The 20,943-nt window shown below is 45.7% G+C and overlaps 1 protein-coding gene across 3 annotated transcripts in view; it reads right to left on the reverse strand.

The window, feature by feature from the left end:
- MLH1 (mutL homolog 1) overlaps positions 1-20,943 on the reverse strand; it is a 172,050-nt gene that overhangs the window by 73,095 nt on the left and 78,012 nt on the right. For all 3 annotated transcript variants that reach the window (XM_077491745.1, XM_077491746.1, XM_077491747.1), the window contains one exon: positions 8,019-8,392. In XM_077491745.1, the coding sequence (XP_077347871.1) occupies positions 8,019-8,392 (374 nt within the window). The remainder of the gene's footprint in view (positions 1-8,018; positions 8,393-20,943) is intronic.

A 20,943-nucleotide genomic window follows, 5' to 3' on the forward strand; every position in this document is an offset into this window, starting at 1 on the left:
TGACCTCAGAATACAGGGCGATGGTAGCTCTCGGAACTCTAGTTTGTAACCCCCCAGGACTTCTTTTGTCCCTGGGCTTGACCTTGAGGTTTACCTCTTGAACCTGACGGCGGAGGCCATCGTGACTGCCTAGAGGCTGACACCCCTAGCCCTGGAGAAGAAGCCCGTTTAACCACTTGCTTACTAGGCACTTAAACACCCTTCCTGCCCAGACCAATTTTCAGCTTTCGGTGCTCTCACACTTTGAATGACAATTACTCAGTCATGTAACACTGTACCCACATGAATTTTGTGTCCCTTTTTTCCCACAAATAGAGCTTTCTTTTGGTGGTATTTGACCACCTCTGAGTATTTTATTTTTTAAGCTATAAATTAAAAAAGACAGAAAATTTGGAAAAAAATGCATTTTTCTTAGTTTATGTGATAACATTTTGCAAAATTATTAATTTTTCTTCATAAATTTTGGCCACAATTTATACTGCTACATATCTTTGGTAAAAATAACCCAAATTTGTGGATATTGTTTGGTCTTTGTGAAAGTTAGAGAGTCCACAAGCTGTGGTGCGAATCATAAAAAATTGATCACACCTGATGTACTGGTGGCCTATCTCATTTCTTGCGACCAGAACAAGCCAGGAAAGTACAAATACCCCCCAAATGACCCCTTTTTTGGAATTAGACATTCCAAGGTATTTACTAGGATGCATGGTGAGGTTTTTGATGTTGTAATTTTTTTTCCCCCAATTCTTTGCAAAATTAAGATTTTTTTTTTCTCACAAAATTTTCAATGTAATAGGTTATTTCTCTCACATGGCATGTGTATACCACAAATGATGCCCCAAAATACATTCTGCTACTCCTTCTGAGTATTACGATACCAAATGTGTGAGACTTTTACACAGCCTGGCTACATACAGAGGCAAAATATTGAAATAGCACCATCAGGCGTTCTAGGAGCATAAATTACACATCTCATTTCTCAACCCCCTATTACATTTTTGAAGGCCCTGAAGCACCAGGACAATGGAAATGCCCACAAAGTGACCCCATTTTGGAAAGCTAACACCCCAACGTATAATCTATGAGGCATAATGAGTCTTTTGTATGGTTCATTTTTTTTCCAGAAGTTTTGGGAAAATGTGGAAAAAAATGAAAACGCATTTTTTTTTTTTACGCAAAGTTGTCCATTTATAAAGATATTTCCAACACATAGCATGTACATAGCAAAAATGAGACCCCAAAATACATTCTGCTACTCCTCCTGAGTATGGCAATACCAAATGTGTGAGACTTTTACACAGCTTGGCAACATACAGAGGCCCAACATGCAAGGAACACCATCAGGTGTTCCAGGGACACATAGCATGCACATACCAAGAATTACACCCCAAAATACATTCTGCTGAGCAAAGAGTAAACAAAAGATTACCTGTGGTTTTAGCAGCGCAGTTGTCCACAGGATGGTAGCACTGGTCCAGGCAGCAGGCAGGGAATTGGTCAGCAAAAGCAAACAATTTTCCAGGCAACAGGCAGGTATACTGTCCATAGTCAATATAGGCAGCAGGCAGGGATACTGTCCATATACAGTCCAAGGTCAGTGCAGGCAGAGACTGTCAGCAGTGCCAAAATATTGGTCCTGGATAGTAGGCAGGAACATGGTCCATCCATGTGGTGTGGTCAGTTCATGCGACAGGCTAAGGCATGATGGTATAGGTCCTACAGGCAGCAGGCAGAAGTAGGGCTTCGTTCAGGACAGAATGGGGATAGGGGTAGAGGCTTCTCCCACCCAAATCTCTTTGAAGCCTCCGAGTCTCCAGACCCTAATCTAGGAATGAGAAAACAAATGAAATTGTCTTCATCCAGAAAAACAATTCTGGAGCCCCTCACATATGTGAGACCCCTGTTATGAATCCCACTAGTCCACTGGGAGGGTACAAGATCAGTCCAAGAGGCAGGCAAGAGGCATGGTCAAACAGTCCAGGGTCAGTTCCAGATCAGGCAGAGGTATGTACAGAATCGGTAGGCAGAAGCGTGGTCGAACAACAAGCCAGGGTCAGTTACAGAGCAAGCAGAGGCATAAGGGGTGTGAAGGTAAATGGCAGGAAGTGAGAGTTATGGTTACCATACTTCACTAATAATTCACTGAAGTATGGTAACGATGGAAACAGTCACCTATGCAGAGGCCTGGTTGGGAAGGGCATTGGGCACAATGATAAGTGGTGTCTTCTCAATCCTCGTTTGCTGCACACCCGACATTTTTTCTGAAGTCTTCGGCCTGTTGGTCTGGGAGGGATTTTATCAGGAAAGTGGCGTTCAGAGAGTCTGCTAATCGGATCGAATGTTTTCTGGTGGGCCGTTGGGGTATACAAGGGCAGTGGTGATTTCCTCCTGGTAGCCAAGGAAGGGTATGGGTCTTTCTGTGGATTTTCGATAAATTACATACGTGTTGTATATGGCCAAATTAAAGAAATAAATTGAAATTTTTTTATACCACTGGTATGTTCTTGTGGAAAGGTAGGGTTCGAGCATCTGGTCAATGAAGACGACACCCCCCATGAACATGTTGTACTCATGGATACAAGTTGGCTTTTGTATTGGGCCATTCCTCCTGGGGATCTCAACGAATGTATTGTTGTGGATCGAAGAAAGCATGTACACATCCCTTCTGTCCCTCCACTTCACAGCCAAAATGTCCTCGTTCTGTAAACTCGCCGCTTCGCCTTTTCTTAACTTATTGTTGACCAGGCTTTGAGGAAAGCCCTTCCGGTTCGTCCTTATAGTGCCACATGCTGGAGTGTTCTTTCTATGGAGGTTGCGGAACAGGGGTAAACTTGTGTAAAAGTTATCCACATAGAGATGGTAGCCTTTCTCCAGGAGTGGGTTTATGAGTTCCCAAACAACTTTCCCACTCGATCCAATGTATTCGGGGCAATTAGGGGGATATAGCTGGGTGTCCTTCTCTTCGTGTATCATGAAGGAATATGTATACCCTGTGGCTCAGTCGCACAATTTATACATTTTCACCCCATAGCGGGCCCTTTTGGAGGGAATACATTTTAGGCCCAGCTTGCCATAAAATTTAATCAGGGACTCATCCACACATGTGTTGGTCTGGGGTAAACAACTAGGGGGAAGATGTCAGAAAAATAATTAGCGGCCGAAATTTGTAGTTTATCAAAATTTGGGTCATTTCGGGGAAGACACTGGGTATTGTCGGTAAAGTGTAGGAATCTCATTATCATGAGATATCTGGTCCGGGGCATTATTGAGGAAAAGACGGGCATGTGATAGATGAGGAGGGATGACCAATATGCACATTTTTTCTGTTTAGTCCCATACAAAATGTGAGGCTCAAAAATTTTTTAAACTCCTCCACTGTTAGGGCTCTCCACTCATAGGGACGGGCATAATAGGACGTTGGGTTGCTTGCAATAAATTGTTGGGCATATAGGTTGGACTGGACCCCAATCGATTCAAGCATGTCCTCTGTAAAAATTAAGTGGAAAAAGTCCATCAGAGAAAAATTGTGTGTGTCCACCTGGACTCCTGGGTTGGCAGTGAAAGGGGGAACGTTAGCTTCTCCGGAGTTAGGAGGAAGCCACAAGGGGTTCTGGAGGGAATAGGGAAGGCTGGCACGGGACCTAACCCTTTGGGGCTGAGTTGACAGACTGGTACTTGGCCTTTGCCGAGGTACTGTGGTGCTGGTGGATGGCACTGCGTTGCCGGTGGATGGCTCTGTGGTGCTGGTGGATGGTACCGCCTCCTCACCAGTACGCCTTTGTCTGATGGGCAGACTATCATCTTCCTCCTCTGAGGCTGTCATTGCACCGCTGCTGAGGACAGGCTCGTAGTCCACGTCAGACTCACAATCTGAATATGAGGAGGAATCCGAAGCGGAGACCTCCCCGTTGCTGCAAGAATATCATATGCCTCCTCGGCTGAATATAATCGTTGTGACGTTCTTAGTGATCACAAATGGCACAGACAGGTGACATGGATGTGGCAGATGACACTGACAGGTGACGCTGATGTGGCAAGTGACACTAACAGGTAGCACTGATCACAGGTGACGCTGATGTGGCAAGTGACACTAGCAGGTGACACTAACAGGTAGCAGTGATCCCAGGTGACACTGATGTGGCAGGTGGCACTGGCATGGCACTGACGTGGCAGGTGGCACTGACGTGGCAGGTGGTACTGACACGTGACACTGGCAGATGGCACTGACGTGGCAGGTGGTACTGACACGTGACACTGGCAGATGGCACTGGAGGCAGATTGCTCTTACAGATGGGGCTGGCAGATGTCGCTGGCAGATGTCGCTGGGGCTGGCAGATTTCACAAACTGTAACACAGTAACACTATAGCACTCACAGATCCTCTCTCTCCTCACACGCCGTCTCTGTGTGAGGAGAGAGAGACAGGGCAATGAGAGATGATCTCATGTTTACATTTGAGATCATCTCCTATTGGCAGCTGCGATCGCGCTGTAAACGGCTGCTTTGATTGGCCGTTTACAGCGATCTGTGTTTGCCTGTCTCCAGGGGACACGGCAAACACAAAACTTCCCCGATGCGCGCCCGCGGCGGCACGCACTGCGGAAGTAAACAGGAGGACGTTCAGGAACGACCACCCGGCAGATAGCGTCGGCTCTGCAGCCGTATTTCGGCTATAGGGCGGGCGTGAAGCGGTTAAAGGAGAGACGTTTACTACTCTTTTTAACTTTTAAAAGGGTACTTTTCCCACTAGAAATTTTTTGGGGATGTATTTAACCAAATTATCCCCAAAAAGCTGGTCCGCATGAAAAGGAAACCCAGCAAGGAGCTTTTTCCACGGAGCTTCGGCTGACCAATTTTTTAACCACAGGATTCTCCGCATATGCACTAGCAAGAGCATAGGGCGTGACAACTGGTGAACAGAATCTTTACTGGCATCAATTGCAAAACATATTGCCCTTGGCAGTTCGGCTAAGTCCCGGGCCTGCTGGGCAGGGATCACTTTGAGAGCCTGTTTATAGGTATACTTATTCAATAGGCTCCCCAAGCAAAAATCCCAGGTGAGCATACGGTGTAAGGAAAGGACAGAAGGAAATATACAAACCCTTAAAGAAAAAAAAAAAAAAAAAAAAGAAAGTGATGAATATACTACATGGTATAGTATACATTGGGCACGGTGCAGCCTGGTGGTCTCAACACTCAACACTAATCTATCTCTCACATGTTGCATTGATGATAGATGATGATCTCTTCTCTATTTGACTTTTTCTTATGCAGCCTACTTTACCATGATGATTTAAAATTTTGGTTGATGCCTAATCTGGGCAATGCCTTATCGGGTATGGTTTATAACATGCTGTATATTTATCACTTTTCCTTATTTTTTTTCTTTACCGGTTTGTATATTTCCTTCTGCCCTTTCCTTACACTGTATGCTCACCTGGGATTTTTGCTTGGGGAGTAGAATGAATAAGTATTACTTTGGATGGATTATCAATCAGGATTTATATTCCAACATACTTTCTAATAGCTAAATGTAATATCTCCTTTTCCGTACATGATTATTCCGATTTGTTGCTATCCCAAGCACCCACTGTAATATGAGCATCGGGTATTCTCACATAGGAACGATGCGCTTGGATTTCTGTTTTCCCAATACTGCATTTATATCCATTTCTATTTCGCTCTTTCAGTTCTACGTTTATTTGTATTATTTATATCCATTTTATTTATTTTGTATATATATTTCCCCCCCCCCCTTTCTCTTTCCCCTCTTGTTTTTCCTTTCACTTCTTTTACTTTTTCTTCCCCATCTAACACCTCCTCATTTTTAATTTTTTTTTCTTCCTTGTCTTCCTCCTTTTTCTCTTCCCTCTATTTCTGGCTGTTTTCCCTTTTGCATTTCTCTCCCCCCGCCCCTTTTTTTTTTCTCTTCTCGCCGTTTCTGTATCTGTGATTTTTTTTCCCTTTTAATGGGTCTCTTTGTTTCCACTAACACTCATCCCTGCTCTACACTTGTTTCACTTATCTTTCGTTCTGCTCGCTCTTCCTTAGCCGCGCTCCTATACACTTACACTTTCTTTTCACTCTATGGTCACCCGATGTGGTGCCGGTGTCTTGTAAAATAGTGTCCTCCATCAGATAGTGTCCCCTGCGTACTGCGCATGCGCAGTACACAGGAACACAGATTCCGAAAATTGCCGAGGATGAACGGCGCCTGCGCCGTGAGTCCAGGTTCTATCCCCACTATCCAAGTGGACATAGAGTTAGAATAAAAAAGAGCCGAGCGGAGCGAGGCCGAGCCCGAAGCGTGGCGAGCGAAGCTCGCCCGCGAGGGGCCCTCTAAAATTCACAACCCTATGTTCGCTTGGATGGTGGGGCTACCACCTCCACTCACGGCGCAGGCGCCGTTCAGCTTTGGAGTTTTTCTGAAGCTTCGTCTGCTCCGTACTGCGCATGCGCAGTACGGAGCGGACACCATTTGATGGGCGGACTCTATTAGGCAGAACACCGGCCGTATGTCACTGGTTTCCATGACGACGACGGCCCGTGGTTAGCCACCCCCTCGCCGTTGCTGACTGACAATAGGACCGCTGGGTCCTAGTGGCGTTGTGTTCCGATCGGACACATTTGTCTAGTGTACCCGATTCAGTGCTCCCACACTGACGCCGGACATGCGGTCTGCATTCCGTGATTTTTAGGTTTTAGTGCCCCTGCCTACCTTAAGTTGCCTTGGCACCTAGTGGTTTTTAACACTTTCTGGCTGGATTATGACATCATATTGACGTCACAGGGAGGGGGTGTGACCCTTTTTCATCTATTACATGTTTTGATTGGTGGCTATTGTATTTATCTTCTGCTTTTGACACTGTTGCACTTTATCACATGACTAACGAAGGGGTCCTGCGCGGCTCTGAAATGTTGCACCTTCCTTTGTGACGTGATCTTTTCCATTAAAACTTTTTGGATGAAAATTGCCCATCCATGGTGAATATGTATGCTAGTTTTACAGGTTGCACATTAGGAGGAACCAGGAGTTTACTTTTTTCCAATGGTTTGGCCTGCAGATTACAATAAATGGACATAAAATAACAGCCTGAAGTGCTACACCAAAAAGTCTAGCAGTGCATATACAATATATATAACCAACCACCAAAAAGTGGTCCATTAGGAAAATGCATAGAAACTCCAGTGTCCAGTGAGGAGAATTGAGTCAAAAAAGTGGAGAGGCTCACCAACTTTAGTGTTGCCAGTGTCTGCCACCGCTAAACCTACTGCTGCCTCAGTATTCATTCTTTCAGAGAGCACATAAAGAGAGTCCCAGTAGCTCTGGTTTTTAAAACAGCCACTGCACTGCACCGGAACTACATGTACTAGCATGGCCCTGCGCTCTCTACCACTGCATTCTACAGGCTGGAACATCTTAAATCAGAAATCCCACCCTTTCAAGTAGAAATGTGTGCACCACCAGAGACCATATCAAAAGGAATCTAAAGAACAGCCATAGAGCGTGAAGCTATAGCATTCCTGTCCTGTCAGAGGAAACAAAAACTTGGGTAGTCTGAGGGGAAGCCTTCTTTTAAATATCTATATGCCAGTGTTTCCTGTGTTTTTTGGGCAGAGCCACACACTTTCTCATGTGCTGTCGTGAAAGCACAGAGGCAAGGAAAAACAGACAGGAAGGTTGGGCAACAGTGATCCAAACACACTGGACTGTGAATAAGCGTCATTCCACTGGACAGCACTTTGCAATAGGGCCTAGGCAACTCCTGGTGCCGACAGTTCTGCTTCGGGCAGCAAAAGTGACTATAGGAGGTAAATAAGTTACATTTCAGGTAATCCAACCACTGGTATTTAGAAATACATTTTTCCAATTCTGAATGAATAAAAAGCTGTACATGTTACCATTTTATCCACTGATAATTTTAACACATATTGGCATGGAAGTGACACGAAAAATAAACCATAAAGAAACTTCAGAACTAAGAAAATTAAATGAGATTAAACAAGGTGCTATATTACCTTGGTGGTTCACAGGCTAATGATGTCCTAGCTACAGCATTATCTTTTGGAATTTCACATTCCTTGGTATTATCAGCAACCTCACAAGCATCCAGCATTTCAAAATCATTAATCTCTTCGACTGTGGCATTCTGTGACTGTCGTGTGCCCCCTTTCTGATCTTCAACAACTTTAGATACACCGCTTTCAAGAACACTAGGTGGCTGTGGTCTGGCTAAGGGCTGAAGGAAGGCATCCAGTTTTTGCTCTCTGGCATCAGTTCGTACCATTTGATGAGCATACACTTTATCACCAGACTTTTGAGATGTAGAAGATGTGCTGGATGTAGGTTTCACAAGTTCACTAGCACAGATAGATGCTCCTGGCAACATAGTCTATGCCAAAAATAAGGACAATAAAAGACAAATTGGAAAAGTATATACAAAATATGACATCTCATGATGCAGTACAGAATGAAAATCACTGAATAATAGGATTTTTAAAACAGCTTACCTGTAATCCTTTTCTTTGATGTACATCAGGGGACACAGAGCCATAGTAATAACTATGTGGATTATATCGGCGTATCAGGTGCTGGACACCGGCACGCCCCTTAAGGAGTGACCTTCCCCCATATAACCCCTCCTATTACTGGGAGTCCTCAGTTTTGTAGCCAAGCAATCAAAGTGTATAAGAAGAAGGGAGGGACCTCTATGTCCCCTGATTTACATCAAAGAAAAGGATTTTACAGGTAAGCCGTTTTAAAAATCCTATTTTCTTTTCTTACATCAGGGGACACAGAGCCATAGTAATAACTATGTGGGATGTCCCATAGCAATGGCAACTGAAGGGGGGGGGGGGGGGGGGGAGAGACAGACAGAATCAAGGAAACAGTAGACCAGAGGACTCCTACGGCAGCCTGCAGTGCCCAAAGGCAATATCCTCATGACCCTTAATATCAATTTGATAAAATCGAATAAACATCTGCACCGAAGACCAAGTTGCAGTCTTACAGATCTGAGCCATAGAGGCCTAATGATGCACCACCCAAGAGGCACTAATCGCCCTGGATGAGTGTGCTTTTATGATGATAGAGATATATAGATATAGATAGATATATATATATATATATATAGATCTCTCTCCCCTCATATATTATATGAGAAGGAAGAATTTTCTTCTTTAAGCTGAAACATGCTCAATCACTTGACAAATCCATTTGGAAAATAGTGGATCTTGACACTGCCTGTCCATATCTTGGACCCTCTAGCAGTACAAACAAAACCTGTGTTTTGCGAACCTGAGCGGTTGCCTTTAAGTAGATTCTGATCGCTCCTACTACGTCAAGAGACTGTTGTGCTTTCTCTTCCCCAGATTAAGGCTTCTGGGGAGAAAGAAGGAAGAATAATATCTTGGTTTAACCACTTTCAGACCGGACCATTTTGCTGGTAAATGACCAGAGGTCTTTTTACACTTTGGCACTGCGCTGCTTTAACTGGTAATTGCGCGGTCATGCAATGTTGTACCCAAACAAAATTTGCGTCCTTTTCTTCCCACAAATAGAGCTTTCTTTTGATGGTATTTGATTGCCTCTGCGATTTTTATTTTTTGCGATATAAACGTAAAAAGACCGCAAATTTTGAAAAAAAATGATATTTTCTACTTTTTGTTATTAGAAAAATCCAATAAACTCAATTTTAGTCATACATTTAGGCCAAAATGTATTCAGCCACATGTCTTTGGTAAAAAAAAAGTCAATAATTGTATATTTATTGGTTTGCGCAAAAGTTGTCACATCTACAAACTAAGGTACGTTTTCTGGAATTTACGCAGCTTTTAGTTTACGACTGCCTATCTCATTTCTTGAGGTGCTAAAATGACAGGGCAGTACAAAACCCCCCCAAATGACCCCATTTTGGAAAGTAGACCCCCTAAGGAAATTGATAAGAGGCATGTTGAGCCCATTGAATATTTTATTTTTTTGCCTCAAGCGATTGAATAATGACAAAAAAAAATTTTTTTTTTTTTTTTACACAAAGTTGTCACTAAATGATATATTGCTCACACATGCTATGGGCGTATGTGAAATGACACCCCAAAATAAATTCTGCTGCTTCTCCTGAGTACGGGGATACCACATATGTGGGACTTTTTGGGAGCCTAGCCGCGTACAGGGCCCCGAAAACCAAGCACCGCCTTCAGGCTTTCTAAGGGCGTCAATTTTTGATTTCACGCCTCACTACCTATTACAGTTTTGAAGGCCATAAAATGCCAAGATGGCACAAAACCCCCACAAATGACCCCATTTTAGAAAGTAGACACCCCAAGCTATTTGCTGAGAGGCATGTTGAGTCCATGGAATATTTTATATTTTGCCACAAGTTGCGGGAAAATTACAAACTTTTTTTTTTTTTTTTTTTTTTCACAAAGTTGTCACTAAATGATATATTGCTCATGCATGCCATGGGCATATGTGAAATGACACCCCAAAATAAATTCTGCTGCTTCTCCTGAGTACGGGGATACCACATATGTGGGACTTTTTGGGAGCCTAGCCGCGTACGGGGCCCCGAAAACCAAGCACCGCCTTCAGGCTTTCTAAGGGCGTAATTTTTTGAGTTCACTTCTCACTACCTATTACAGTTTTGAAGGCCATAAAATGCCAAGATGGCACAAAACCCCCACAAATGACCCCATTTTAGAAAGTAGACACCCCAAGCTATTTGCTGAGAGGCATGTTGAGTCCATGGAATATTTTATATTTTGCCACAAGTTGCGGGAAAATTACAAACTTTTTTTTTTTTTCACAAAGTTGTCACTAAATGATATATTGCTCACGCATGCCATGGGCATATGTGAAATGACACCCCAAAATAAATTCTGCTGCTTCTCCTGAGTACGGGGATACCACATATGTGGGACTTTTTGGGAGCCTAGCCGCGTACGGGGCCCCAAAAACCAAGCACCGCCTTCAGGCTTTCTAAGGGCGTTACAGTTTTGAAGGCCATAAAATGCCAAGATGGCACAAACCCCCCCCCCCCCAAATGACCCCATTTTAGAAAGTAGACACCCCTAAATTTAGGGGTACACTAGTGAGACTAGGTAATAAATGGCGGGTGCCCTGAAACTATAAAAAAATAACTAACCAACCAGCGTCACCTGTAACAGTTATATGGTGATCACTGGTGAAAGGGTTAACTAGGGGGCAATCAGGGGGCTTTATGCGGTAGTATATGGGGGTCCCTGGCGCTATAAAAAGCTGCGGCGAACCTAAATACCTACCTGCCTAACTAGCGTCACCTGTGACACTAATACAGCGATCAGAAAAACGATCGCTTATTAGGCTGGGTTCACACTGGAGCGATGCGGGAACGCCACGAATGCGCGGCGGGTTCCCGCATCGCATGCCTCCCGGCGGCAGTTCACACTGCCCTATGCGAACTGCTGGGAGTGTCAGTGAAATGTTAATGACACCCCCAGATCAGTTCGCATATCGCAGTGCGATCTGCAAACTTGGATCGCATGGTGTGAACACCCATGCGATCCGATTCTGCTGCGGACCAAAAAAAGGGTCCCGTGCGAGTTTGCGGCGGGTGCGACACGAATTCAGCCATACTATCTGTATAGCTGAACTCGAATCGCACAGAGATCGGATGTGATTTGCACTGCAGTGCGGTGCGAATCACATCCGTTCTCATAAACCGCTGCAATGTGAACCCAGCCTTAGTGACACTGGCGACGGGGGGTGATCACGGGGTTAAACCTTTATTGGGGGGGTTAGGGGGGTACCTTAGAACTAAAGGGGGCTAACCCTAACTGCCCTAACAGTTATTAGTCACAAATGACACCTGCCGGGTGATCAGGGGGTTAAACCTTTATTAGGTAATAAATGGCGGGTGCCCTGAAACTATAAAAAAATAACTAACCAACCAGCGTCACCTGTAACAGTTATATGGTGATCACTGGTGAAAGGGTTAACTAGGGGGCAATCAGGGGGCTTTATGCGGTAGTATATGGGGGTCCCTAGCGCTATAAAAAGCTGCGGCGAACCTAAATACCTACCTGCCTAACTAGCGTCACCTGTGACACTAATACGGCGATCAGAAAAATGATCGCTTATTAGGCTGGGTTCACACTGGAGCGATGCGGAAACGCCGCGAATCCGCGGCGGGTTCCCGCATCGCATGCCTCCCGGCGGCAGTTCACACTGCCCTATGCGAACTGCTGGGAGTGTCAGTGAAATGTTACTGACACCCCCAGATCAGTTCGCATATCGCAGTGCGATCTGCAAACTCGGATCGCATGGTGTGAACACCCATGCGATCCGATTCTGCTGCGGGCCAAAAAAAGGGTCCCGTGCGAATTTGCGGCGGGTGCGGCGGGTGTGGCGGGTGCGGCGAATGGCTGAACTCGAATCGCACAGAGATCGGATGTGATTTGCACTGCAGTGCGGTGCGAATCACATTCGTTCTCATAAACCGCTGCAATGTGAACCCAGCCTTAGTGACACTGGCGACGGGGGGTGATCACGGGGTTAAACCTTTATTGGGGGGGTTAGGGGGGTACATTAGAACTAAAGGGGGCTAACCCTAACTGCCCTAACAGTTATTACAGTCACAAATGACACCAATGCAAAAAAAAAAAAAAAAAAAAAAAAAAAAATGACATTGGTGTCACTGTGACTGGGGGGCAGGGGTAATTGGGGGGGTGATCGGGGGGTAAAGGGGGGGTGTGAGTGTGCCTGGCATGTTCTACTGTGTGTGGGATGTGTTGGTGCAACTCACTGATCCGCTCTCCTCCGTGTCGGAACGAAAAATACCGACACGGAGGAGAGAATACATCACTTCCTCTCCTGTGTTTACATTACAGGAGAGGAAGTGATGTCACCGGGGATTTCCATTCGTCGGGAGCGATCGCGAGGGGGTGGCCATGAATGAATGGCCGTCCCCTCGTCCGGGATCGCTCCCGAACGAAAACCGACCGCCGCAGGCACCGGGCGGGGGCCCGATCGGGCCCCCGACCCGCGGGAGGCAAAGGACGTACATGTATGTGCTTATGCCTGCCCGTGCCATTCTGATGACGTACATCGGCGTGCGGCGGTCGGCAAGTGGTTAAATGAAAACCTGTTACCACTTTTGGTAAGAATTCAGGATGAGGACATAAAACCAAGACAGAGCCGTTAGTTCCGATACTCTTCTAGCAGAAGAAATGGCAAGCAAAAAAGATTATCTCTCTTGTCAAAAAACCAAGAGAATTTCTCATAAGGTTCAAACGGCTGATTCAGCAAAGCCGAAAAGACCAATTTAAATCCTAAGGATTTAAAGGTGCCTTGATGGGGGATAAAACATGTTACCCCCTAAATAATCTACGCACCAAGAGTGGGAAGCAAGAGGCCATAGGAAAAGACATTGATACGGCCTGGATCAGGCTCTTGATAAAAGTCAAGGCCAGCTTCATTTCAGATCCCATATGCAGGAATCCTGCCTATTGACATACTTCCTGGGGTGCCAACCCCTGTATCCATACCAAGAAACCTATGCCTTCCAGATTCTATAGTAAGTGATTCTGGAAGCCGGCTTCCTGGCATTAGTCAAAGTAAACACTACTGAAAGATCACCCACGATCTTTTATAGAGTGGGATTCAACAGTCAAACCTGTTTAACCACTTGCAGACCGGACCATTTTGCTGGTCAAAGACCAGACCACTTTTTGCGATTCGGCACTGCGTCGTTTTGACTGACAATTGAGCGGTCGTGCGACGTGGCTCCCAAACAAAATTGACGTCCTTTTTTCCCCACAAATAGAGCTTTCTTTTGGTGGTATTTGATCACCCCTGCGGTTTTTATTTTTTGCGCTATAAACAAAAATAGAGCGACAATTTTGAAAAAAAAACGCATTATTTTTTACTTTTTGTTATAATAAATATCCCCCAAAAATATATATATATAAAAAAAAATTCCTCAGTTTAGGCCGATACGTATTCTTCTACATATTTTTGGTAAAAAAAAAAAAAAAAAAAAAAAAAAAAAAAAAAAAAAAAAACGCAATAAGCGATTATTGATTGGTTTGCGCAAAAGTTATAGCATTTACAAAATAGGGATCGTTTTATAGCATTTTTATTAATAATTTTTTATTATTTTTTTTTTTTTTTACTAGTAATGGCGGCGATCAGCGATTTTTATTGTGACTGCGACATTGTGGGGGACTCATCGGACATTTTTGACACATTTTTGGGACCATTGTCATTTATACAGTAATCACTGCTATATAAATGCAGTGATTCCTGTGTAAATGACACTGGCAGTGAAAGGGTTAACCAGTGGATGGCAGTGTAGGGGTTAAGTGTTCCTAGGGGTGTGTTACTAACTGTGGGGGGGTTGGGCTTTCATTTAGTGAACACTGATCTCTGCTCCAATCACATGGAGCAGAGATCAGCGTCACTAGTTGCTAGGCAGAATGGAGAAATGTTGTTTACACAGCATTTCCTCCATTCGGCCGCTCCGTGAGACGATCGCGGGGATGCCCGCGGCGATCGAGTCCGCGGGTCCCGCGACCGGGCTGACGGGGGTCCCGACCAGCACGGGAGCGCGCCGCCGCCGGCGCGCTCCCGATGGCAGGGCGGCCTTGAATATTGGACGTACCTGTACGCCAATATGCCTGCCCGTGCCATTCTGTCGACGTACATCGTCGTGCGCTGGTCGGGAAGTGGTTAACTCCTTGTCCGTAAAGTAGGATGAAATATCGGACCTTGTGCAAGAAGGTCTGCCCTCTTTATGATCTCGATAAATTAAGATCTTCTGGGACCCAGCCGGGGCCACCAGAATCACCTCCTCCTGCTCCTGCTTAATCCTGTGGAGAAGGTCCAGATGTAGCAGAGCTGGAGGAAATGCAAAGATCAATGATAACTGATCCTCCCCTGGGAAGACTAATGTGTCTGTTCCGCCTGCTAGCGGACCCCTTGTTTGACAAAGTTGTCGACCTTATTAATGAATCTGGACTCCAATAGGTCCATGTCTGGAGTACCCCATCTGACATATTGCTAGGAAGAGATCATTCTCCCAGAAATAATTGTTGATGTCTCGAGTAGTATGCCTAAAATATTAAAATTGCCGCTAGGCAAGGGGTGTTGTGTTCAGCCAAAGCTAGAACATTATTCACCTTTTTCACCTATTCACTTTTTTGGGCTGCACGAGTTCTCGTGCCTCCCCTGGTGATCGATGTAAGCCACTGCCGTGGCTCTGTCAGAAAGAATCCTATCAGAACAGTCCCGTAATCTGACCGCCAAGATTCTATGGCCAGATGTACTGCCTGAAACTTGCAACAAAGTTGATAGGCAAGGTCCTTTAACCTGGACCATCTCCCCTAGACAGAATATTCTTCCAGGGCTGGTCCCCAGCCTAGAAGGCTGGCATCTGTTAACACCTTGCAGGATAAAGATTTTCCCTCCTGCTGGATAACAACCACCAATTTGGGCACTGACCTATGTTGGGAGCCAAGCCTATTGGAAACAAACAAGGCCTGAATCCTCTTTATTCCAGACCGACAGGATGGTGTCTTGAAACAGACTTTGAATAAAACTGTGCGTAAGGGACGGCTTCCTGAAGGCGGCCACCATTTCCCCTTAAAATCTCCTGCAGCCGAATGAAGGAATTTTCCTTTATCCTGATAAGTTGAATTACCGTATATACTCGAGTATAAGCCGAGATTTTCAGCCTCTTTTTTGAGGCTGAAAGTGCCCCCCTCGGCTTATACTCGAGTCATCGCTGTCTGTCTGCCCGATCAGCGTGTCGAGCAGACAGACAGCGGCCATTCTAGGATTCAAAGGCCGCGCCTCCGTCTCCGCCTTCGCCTGTGATAGGCGGAACACTGAATTTCCCAGCAGTCTGTGTTCCGCCTATCACGGACGTCCTCTCATCCTCGTCCGTAGTATGAGGATGAGCGGACGTCCATGATAGGCGGACCACTGACTGCTGGGAAATTGAGTGTTCCGCCTATCACGGACATCCGATAGGCGGAACACTCAATTTCCCAGCAGTCAGTGGGAAATTGAGTGTTCCGCCTATCACCGACGGAGGCGCGGCTTTTGAATCCTAGAATGGCCACCGACGAAGAGCTGCGGGACGGGCCGGGACGGGACGCAGGCCGGGACGGGACGCAGGCCGGGACGGGACGCAGGCCGGGACGGGACGCAGGCCGGGACGGACACAGGCCGGGACGGACACAGGCTGGACGGACACAGGCTGGACGGACACAGGCTGGACGGACACAGGCAGGCTGCACGGACACACACACACACACACACACACACACACACACACACACACACACACACACACACACAGGGATGGATGGACACACACGGATGCATGGACACACACACACACACGGATGCATGCACACACAGGGATGGATGGACACACACGGATGCATGGACACACACACACACACACACACACACGGATGCATGCACACACACAGGGATGGATGGACACACACACACACACGGATGCATGGACACACACACACACACACGGATGCATGGACACACACACACACACACGGATGCATGGACACACACACACACACACGGATGCATGGACACACACACACACGGATGCATGGACACACACAGGGATGGACGACACACAGGGATGGACAGGCATGTCTCACCCTCGGCTTATACACGAGTCAATAATTTTTTCCAGTTTTTTGGGGGTAAATTGGGGACCTCGGCTTATATTCGGGTCGGCCTATACTCGAGTATATACGGTAGTCCTACAATGGAACTGCTTCACGTCTGGGGTAAGAATACCTTCTTCTGTATGGTATCCATAACCAGCCTCCAAGTAACCTCCTTGATGGTTTTAATGAGAATCTTCCTAGGATGAGAATCAAACCTAGAGATTTCAGATATCTACAGCTGAGATCAGACTCTGTTTTTAGACCTGAGATTGAATGATCTATTAAAAGTATATCCTTTTAATACGCTAGGATCATTATGCCTTGAGCTCTTAACCATGGCTAAAGGAGGTGCCAGAATCTTTCAGAACACTCGTAGTGCTATGGCTAAGCCGGATGGCAGTGCCACGATTGAAAAAAATAATTTTATATTTCAAACCGTAGAAATTTCTAGTAAACTTTGGCACATGGAGATATGCAACTCCCCTCCTTGCAGGATGGACATAGCCGATCGAATTATGAAAGGATCGGATGTTCAAGTGCCGATTCAGATCTCCAAGATCTAGAATGGGTCTTACCTCTCTGTTTAGCTCTGAGACCTTAAAAGGTTTGTGCCAAAAAAAACCTGTTCCACTAAGGCAGTGATGGCGAACCTTGGCACTCCAGCTGTTATGTAACTACATTTCCCCATGATGCTCATGCACTCTGCAGTGTAGCCGAGCATTATGGGAAATGTAGTTCCAAAACATCTGGGGTGCCAAGGTTCGCCATCACTGTACTAAGGGAATCTCTGATATCACTGACTGGGATAACAGCTAATCCAGAGGCCATAAAGAGAGACTTCTCTTTACTTTCCTTTTTTTTTTTTATTTCTCTGGAACCTTAGGAGCATTCTTTGAGGAGACGGACACTCTTGCATAGACTGCCACATCAGCAGCCCCAAAGACCCCACAGGCAGCACCCAAACAGGACCCGAACCCCGGACCCTCAGATCGAAAGCCGACTGGGCCATCTGGGCTCTTGAAACTCTAGATGTAACCTAGAGAAGAAAATCGCAGAAATCCTTCTGCTCTTAACATTGTTCTTGCTAGACTTTAAGAATCGCAGGACCTTTCCACTCACCCGAACGAGTGGGGGTGCTCCTTCATGAGAAGGCCTTAGCATTCTGCTTCATGGGCTTTCTGCCCCCAAGATCCTGGTGCTGCCCCTGGGAACTGAGGCTTAGGAGAGGCTGCACGATTAAAGGAGAACTGTCTGAACCTCCTTTTATTGGTAAAGAGAGCTTTACCCCTTTTGGATGTACTTATCCATTCTAAATATTCGTACCCCAGAAAGGGACACAGACTGGCTAAGGGTTTTCACCTGATGCTTCGGCTGATTAATATTTCAACCACGGACCTCTGCAAAAATGCACTAGTCCCAAGTATAAGCCATAGGGCTTAAACGATCAAGTCCTTCATAGCATCTGTGAGACACAGTGCGTCAAATACACCAGCCCCTTGCCGGGCCTGTTGATCAGGCAGAATTTTCAGGTATCTCACACCCGTTCCTTAACCCCTTGGAGTCCATATTCCAATGCATTGACATGACTCAAAATGTGCTCCACCAAAATAGTGGAGCAGACGTTAAATGGTTAATGGACTGAGCTACTCCAATTGCAGCCAGAACTGCAAAGACATCTCGTTTTCAAAAGGAAAATCCAACCTTAACTTGCTGGATCCTTTAACATCAGTGCATTATCCACTGGACACGTGAGACTCTCCTCACTGAGGTGATTGCAGCATTAATAGCTGGAACCCCCCATTTCTTTCATAGAAATGTTCCCATTCAGAATACATAGCTATGCATGAATAGGAAAAACATCCCCAGGTGGAGGAGGTTCAAATGAACCCTATTAGGGGCAGATACCTCAAGAGCCTGTGCAGGCAACAAAAGGGTTAAGTAAGGGTTAAGTAAGGGAGTAGACAAACACCTGACTTGTGCGGCTACTCCCTCCCTGTTAGGATCCTCCGAAGAGGAAAAATAAGTATCTTCCAATATTTGGGAAGATCTACCCGATACCCAGCCTCCTGCACCTCAACAAAAGGGCCCAGAGGACTAGATGGGAAACTGCTATGTTTGGTCCTACTATGGAGAGACATCGTAGCAAAAGAAAAAACCTGTTTGTGTGAAATACACAGGGATAGAAGTGTTAAACCCTTGACAGCTCATCTTACTGGCCGTATTTTTCTTTTTACCTCTCAGGGGAGGAAGACAGACATTATTTTGGAGGGGTTTTTAGTTTGTTGTATACCACTAACCCCTTAGAACCCTTAGAGGAGTTCCTGGTCCCTTTGTCCCTCATAGCTTACAGTATAAAGTAGAGGCACTACCAGCAAAAGAATGTAACACTTGCTAGGCTATAGTACAGTACAATAACTGCTATTAGTCCTAGCTATACAGTACAATGTTGTCAACAAAAGGGAGATGCCTGTGTCACCAAACCTGACCAGCAACCACTGTGCTCTTTCCCTCTGCCACCAGACTGCAGCTCTGCCTGTGTAGCTTAAATTACTTGCTCCAAGTGTGGCCGGCATCTGACGCAGTTTAGCCACGCCCCGCGTGAAAAACGCCCCCCCCTTCCTCATTCAACAGGCAAGTGTGTGAGCGCCAGCAACCTAGCGGCCAGTGGCGGGGGGGGGGGGGGGGGGTAAAACAGCCGTGATTTGCCCAAAAAAAAAAACTTGCCATTCAAGGAGTCAAAAACCGCCAATCTGGGGGCCCAGGAAGTGATCAGAAGCCCCCTTCATACCGGAGGGCCTGAGCTGGCTTGAACAGAGAGGAGAGTGAAAGCTTCTGTTTCCAGTGTCAGAATGGTGAGTGCTCAATACAGCCTCCAGTGGTGACACATAGACATGACATGACAACACAATACATGGAAGGAGAGATTCCTTGCAGAAAATCTCCCCTACCTTTCCTTGCCGCAGGGTTTTATCAGGGATAAAAAACCCAATCTTTGCCCTTCACGGTAGGCTCCGAGACCTTGAAAGGAAAACTTCAGGAACAGGGGTACACTCAGGTAATCCCACAATCCTGGACCTGCGTGGAGACCCTGCCAGTAAACTTTTATTAGCCTCACTACCAAAAAGTACTGGATCCCAGGGCCAAGCTTTAAAAGCATTCCCAAGCAAAACCTTGCGTCTTCGGATGAGGCCTGGGTACCGTTCATTTAGTCCATTACAGCGACATCAGAACGGATCCGGTCAGGATGGCTAGCTCTAATCAAAGGATTACTGCCCGTGGAGCTCAGTGTACACATCCTTAAAACGTGCCCAACACCTTAGACATTGGCAAAAAAACTGAGGACTCCAAGTAATGGGAGGGGTTATATGGGAGAAGTTCACGCCTTAAGGGGCGTGCCAGTGTCCAGCACCTGATATGCCGATATAACCCACATAGTTATTACTATGGCTCGGTGTCCCCTGATGTAAGAAAAGAAAATAATGTGGTGTATAAAATATACTCACAAAAAGAATTCACTGGACCTCAGCTGATTAAAGGGATAAGGCATAATACAGGTTTTCTTAAAGCTGAACACAGGGCATTTTTGTTCCTTATGCAGTGGGGCCATGTCCACTGTGCATGGGTTTGTTTTTTGTCTAGGGCATTGGAGAGCTGAGATATACTCACCTAATCCTCCCAGTACAAGACCGGTCCCTGCAACTCCTGCCCTCTCGCGGTCTTGTGCAGTGGACTGTTCCTGACGTCATGACGGCCACAGACTGTCTCTGAACATGAAGACGTCAGGAACATCTACCTCTGGTTCTGGAGGATCATGGGATCGGGTGAGTACAGGCTTTGTGTTCACCCCTAGACAAAACAAAGTTAACCCATGCAGTGTGGGCACAGCCTCACTGCATGGTGGAAAAAAATAATAGAGTTGGATTTTAGGCTCACCAGACAATCTCTGTACAATCAATGCAGGATTTAGCCAATCAAGAGTTGCCAAAAAGTGTGTAATATGAGCACCTACCTGAACTATACAATCAATTAACAATTGGCAAACAAAAAAAAACATTTATTCATAGATCTACAGTCAGATTGTAATGTGCATTGTGATCTGTATGCCTCCAGTAGGCTTAAGACATATGCCTACATATGATCAGTAAGCCCTACCACCATATCAACAGTCAATTAAAGCCCAATATGTATTTTAGTATAGTTTAAATATTGGACAATGGTTGGAAAAAAAAAAAAAAATAGAAATCGGTGTGCCTCTTTAACCCTT

This window comes from Lithobates pipiens, unplaced genomic scaffold (genome assembly GCF_037356315.1).
Source record: "Lithobates pipiens isolate NorthernLeopardFrog02 unplaced genomic scaffold, aLitPip1_a1.2 Scaffold_19, whole genome shotgun sequence".
Lineage (NCBI taxonomy): Eukaryota > Metazoa > Chordata > Amphibia > Anura > Ranidae > Lithobates > Lithobates pipiens.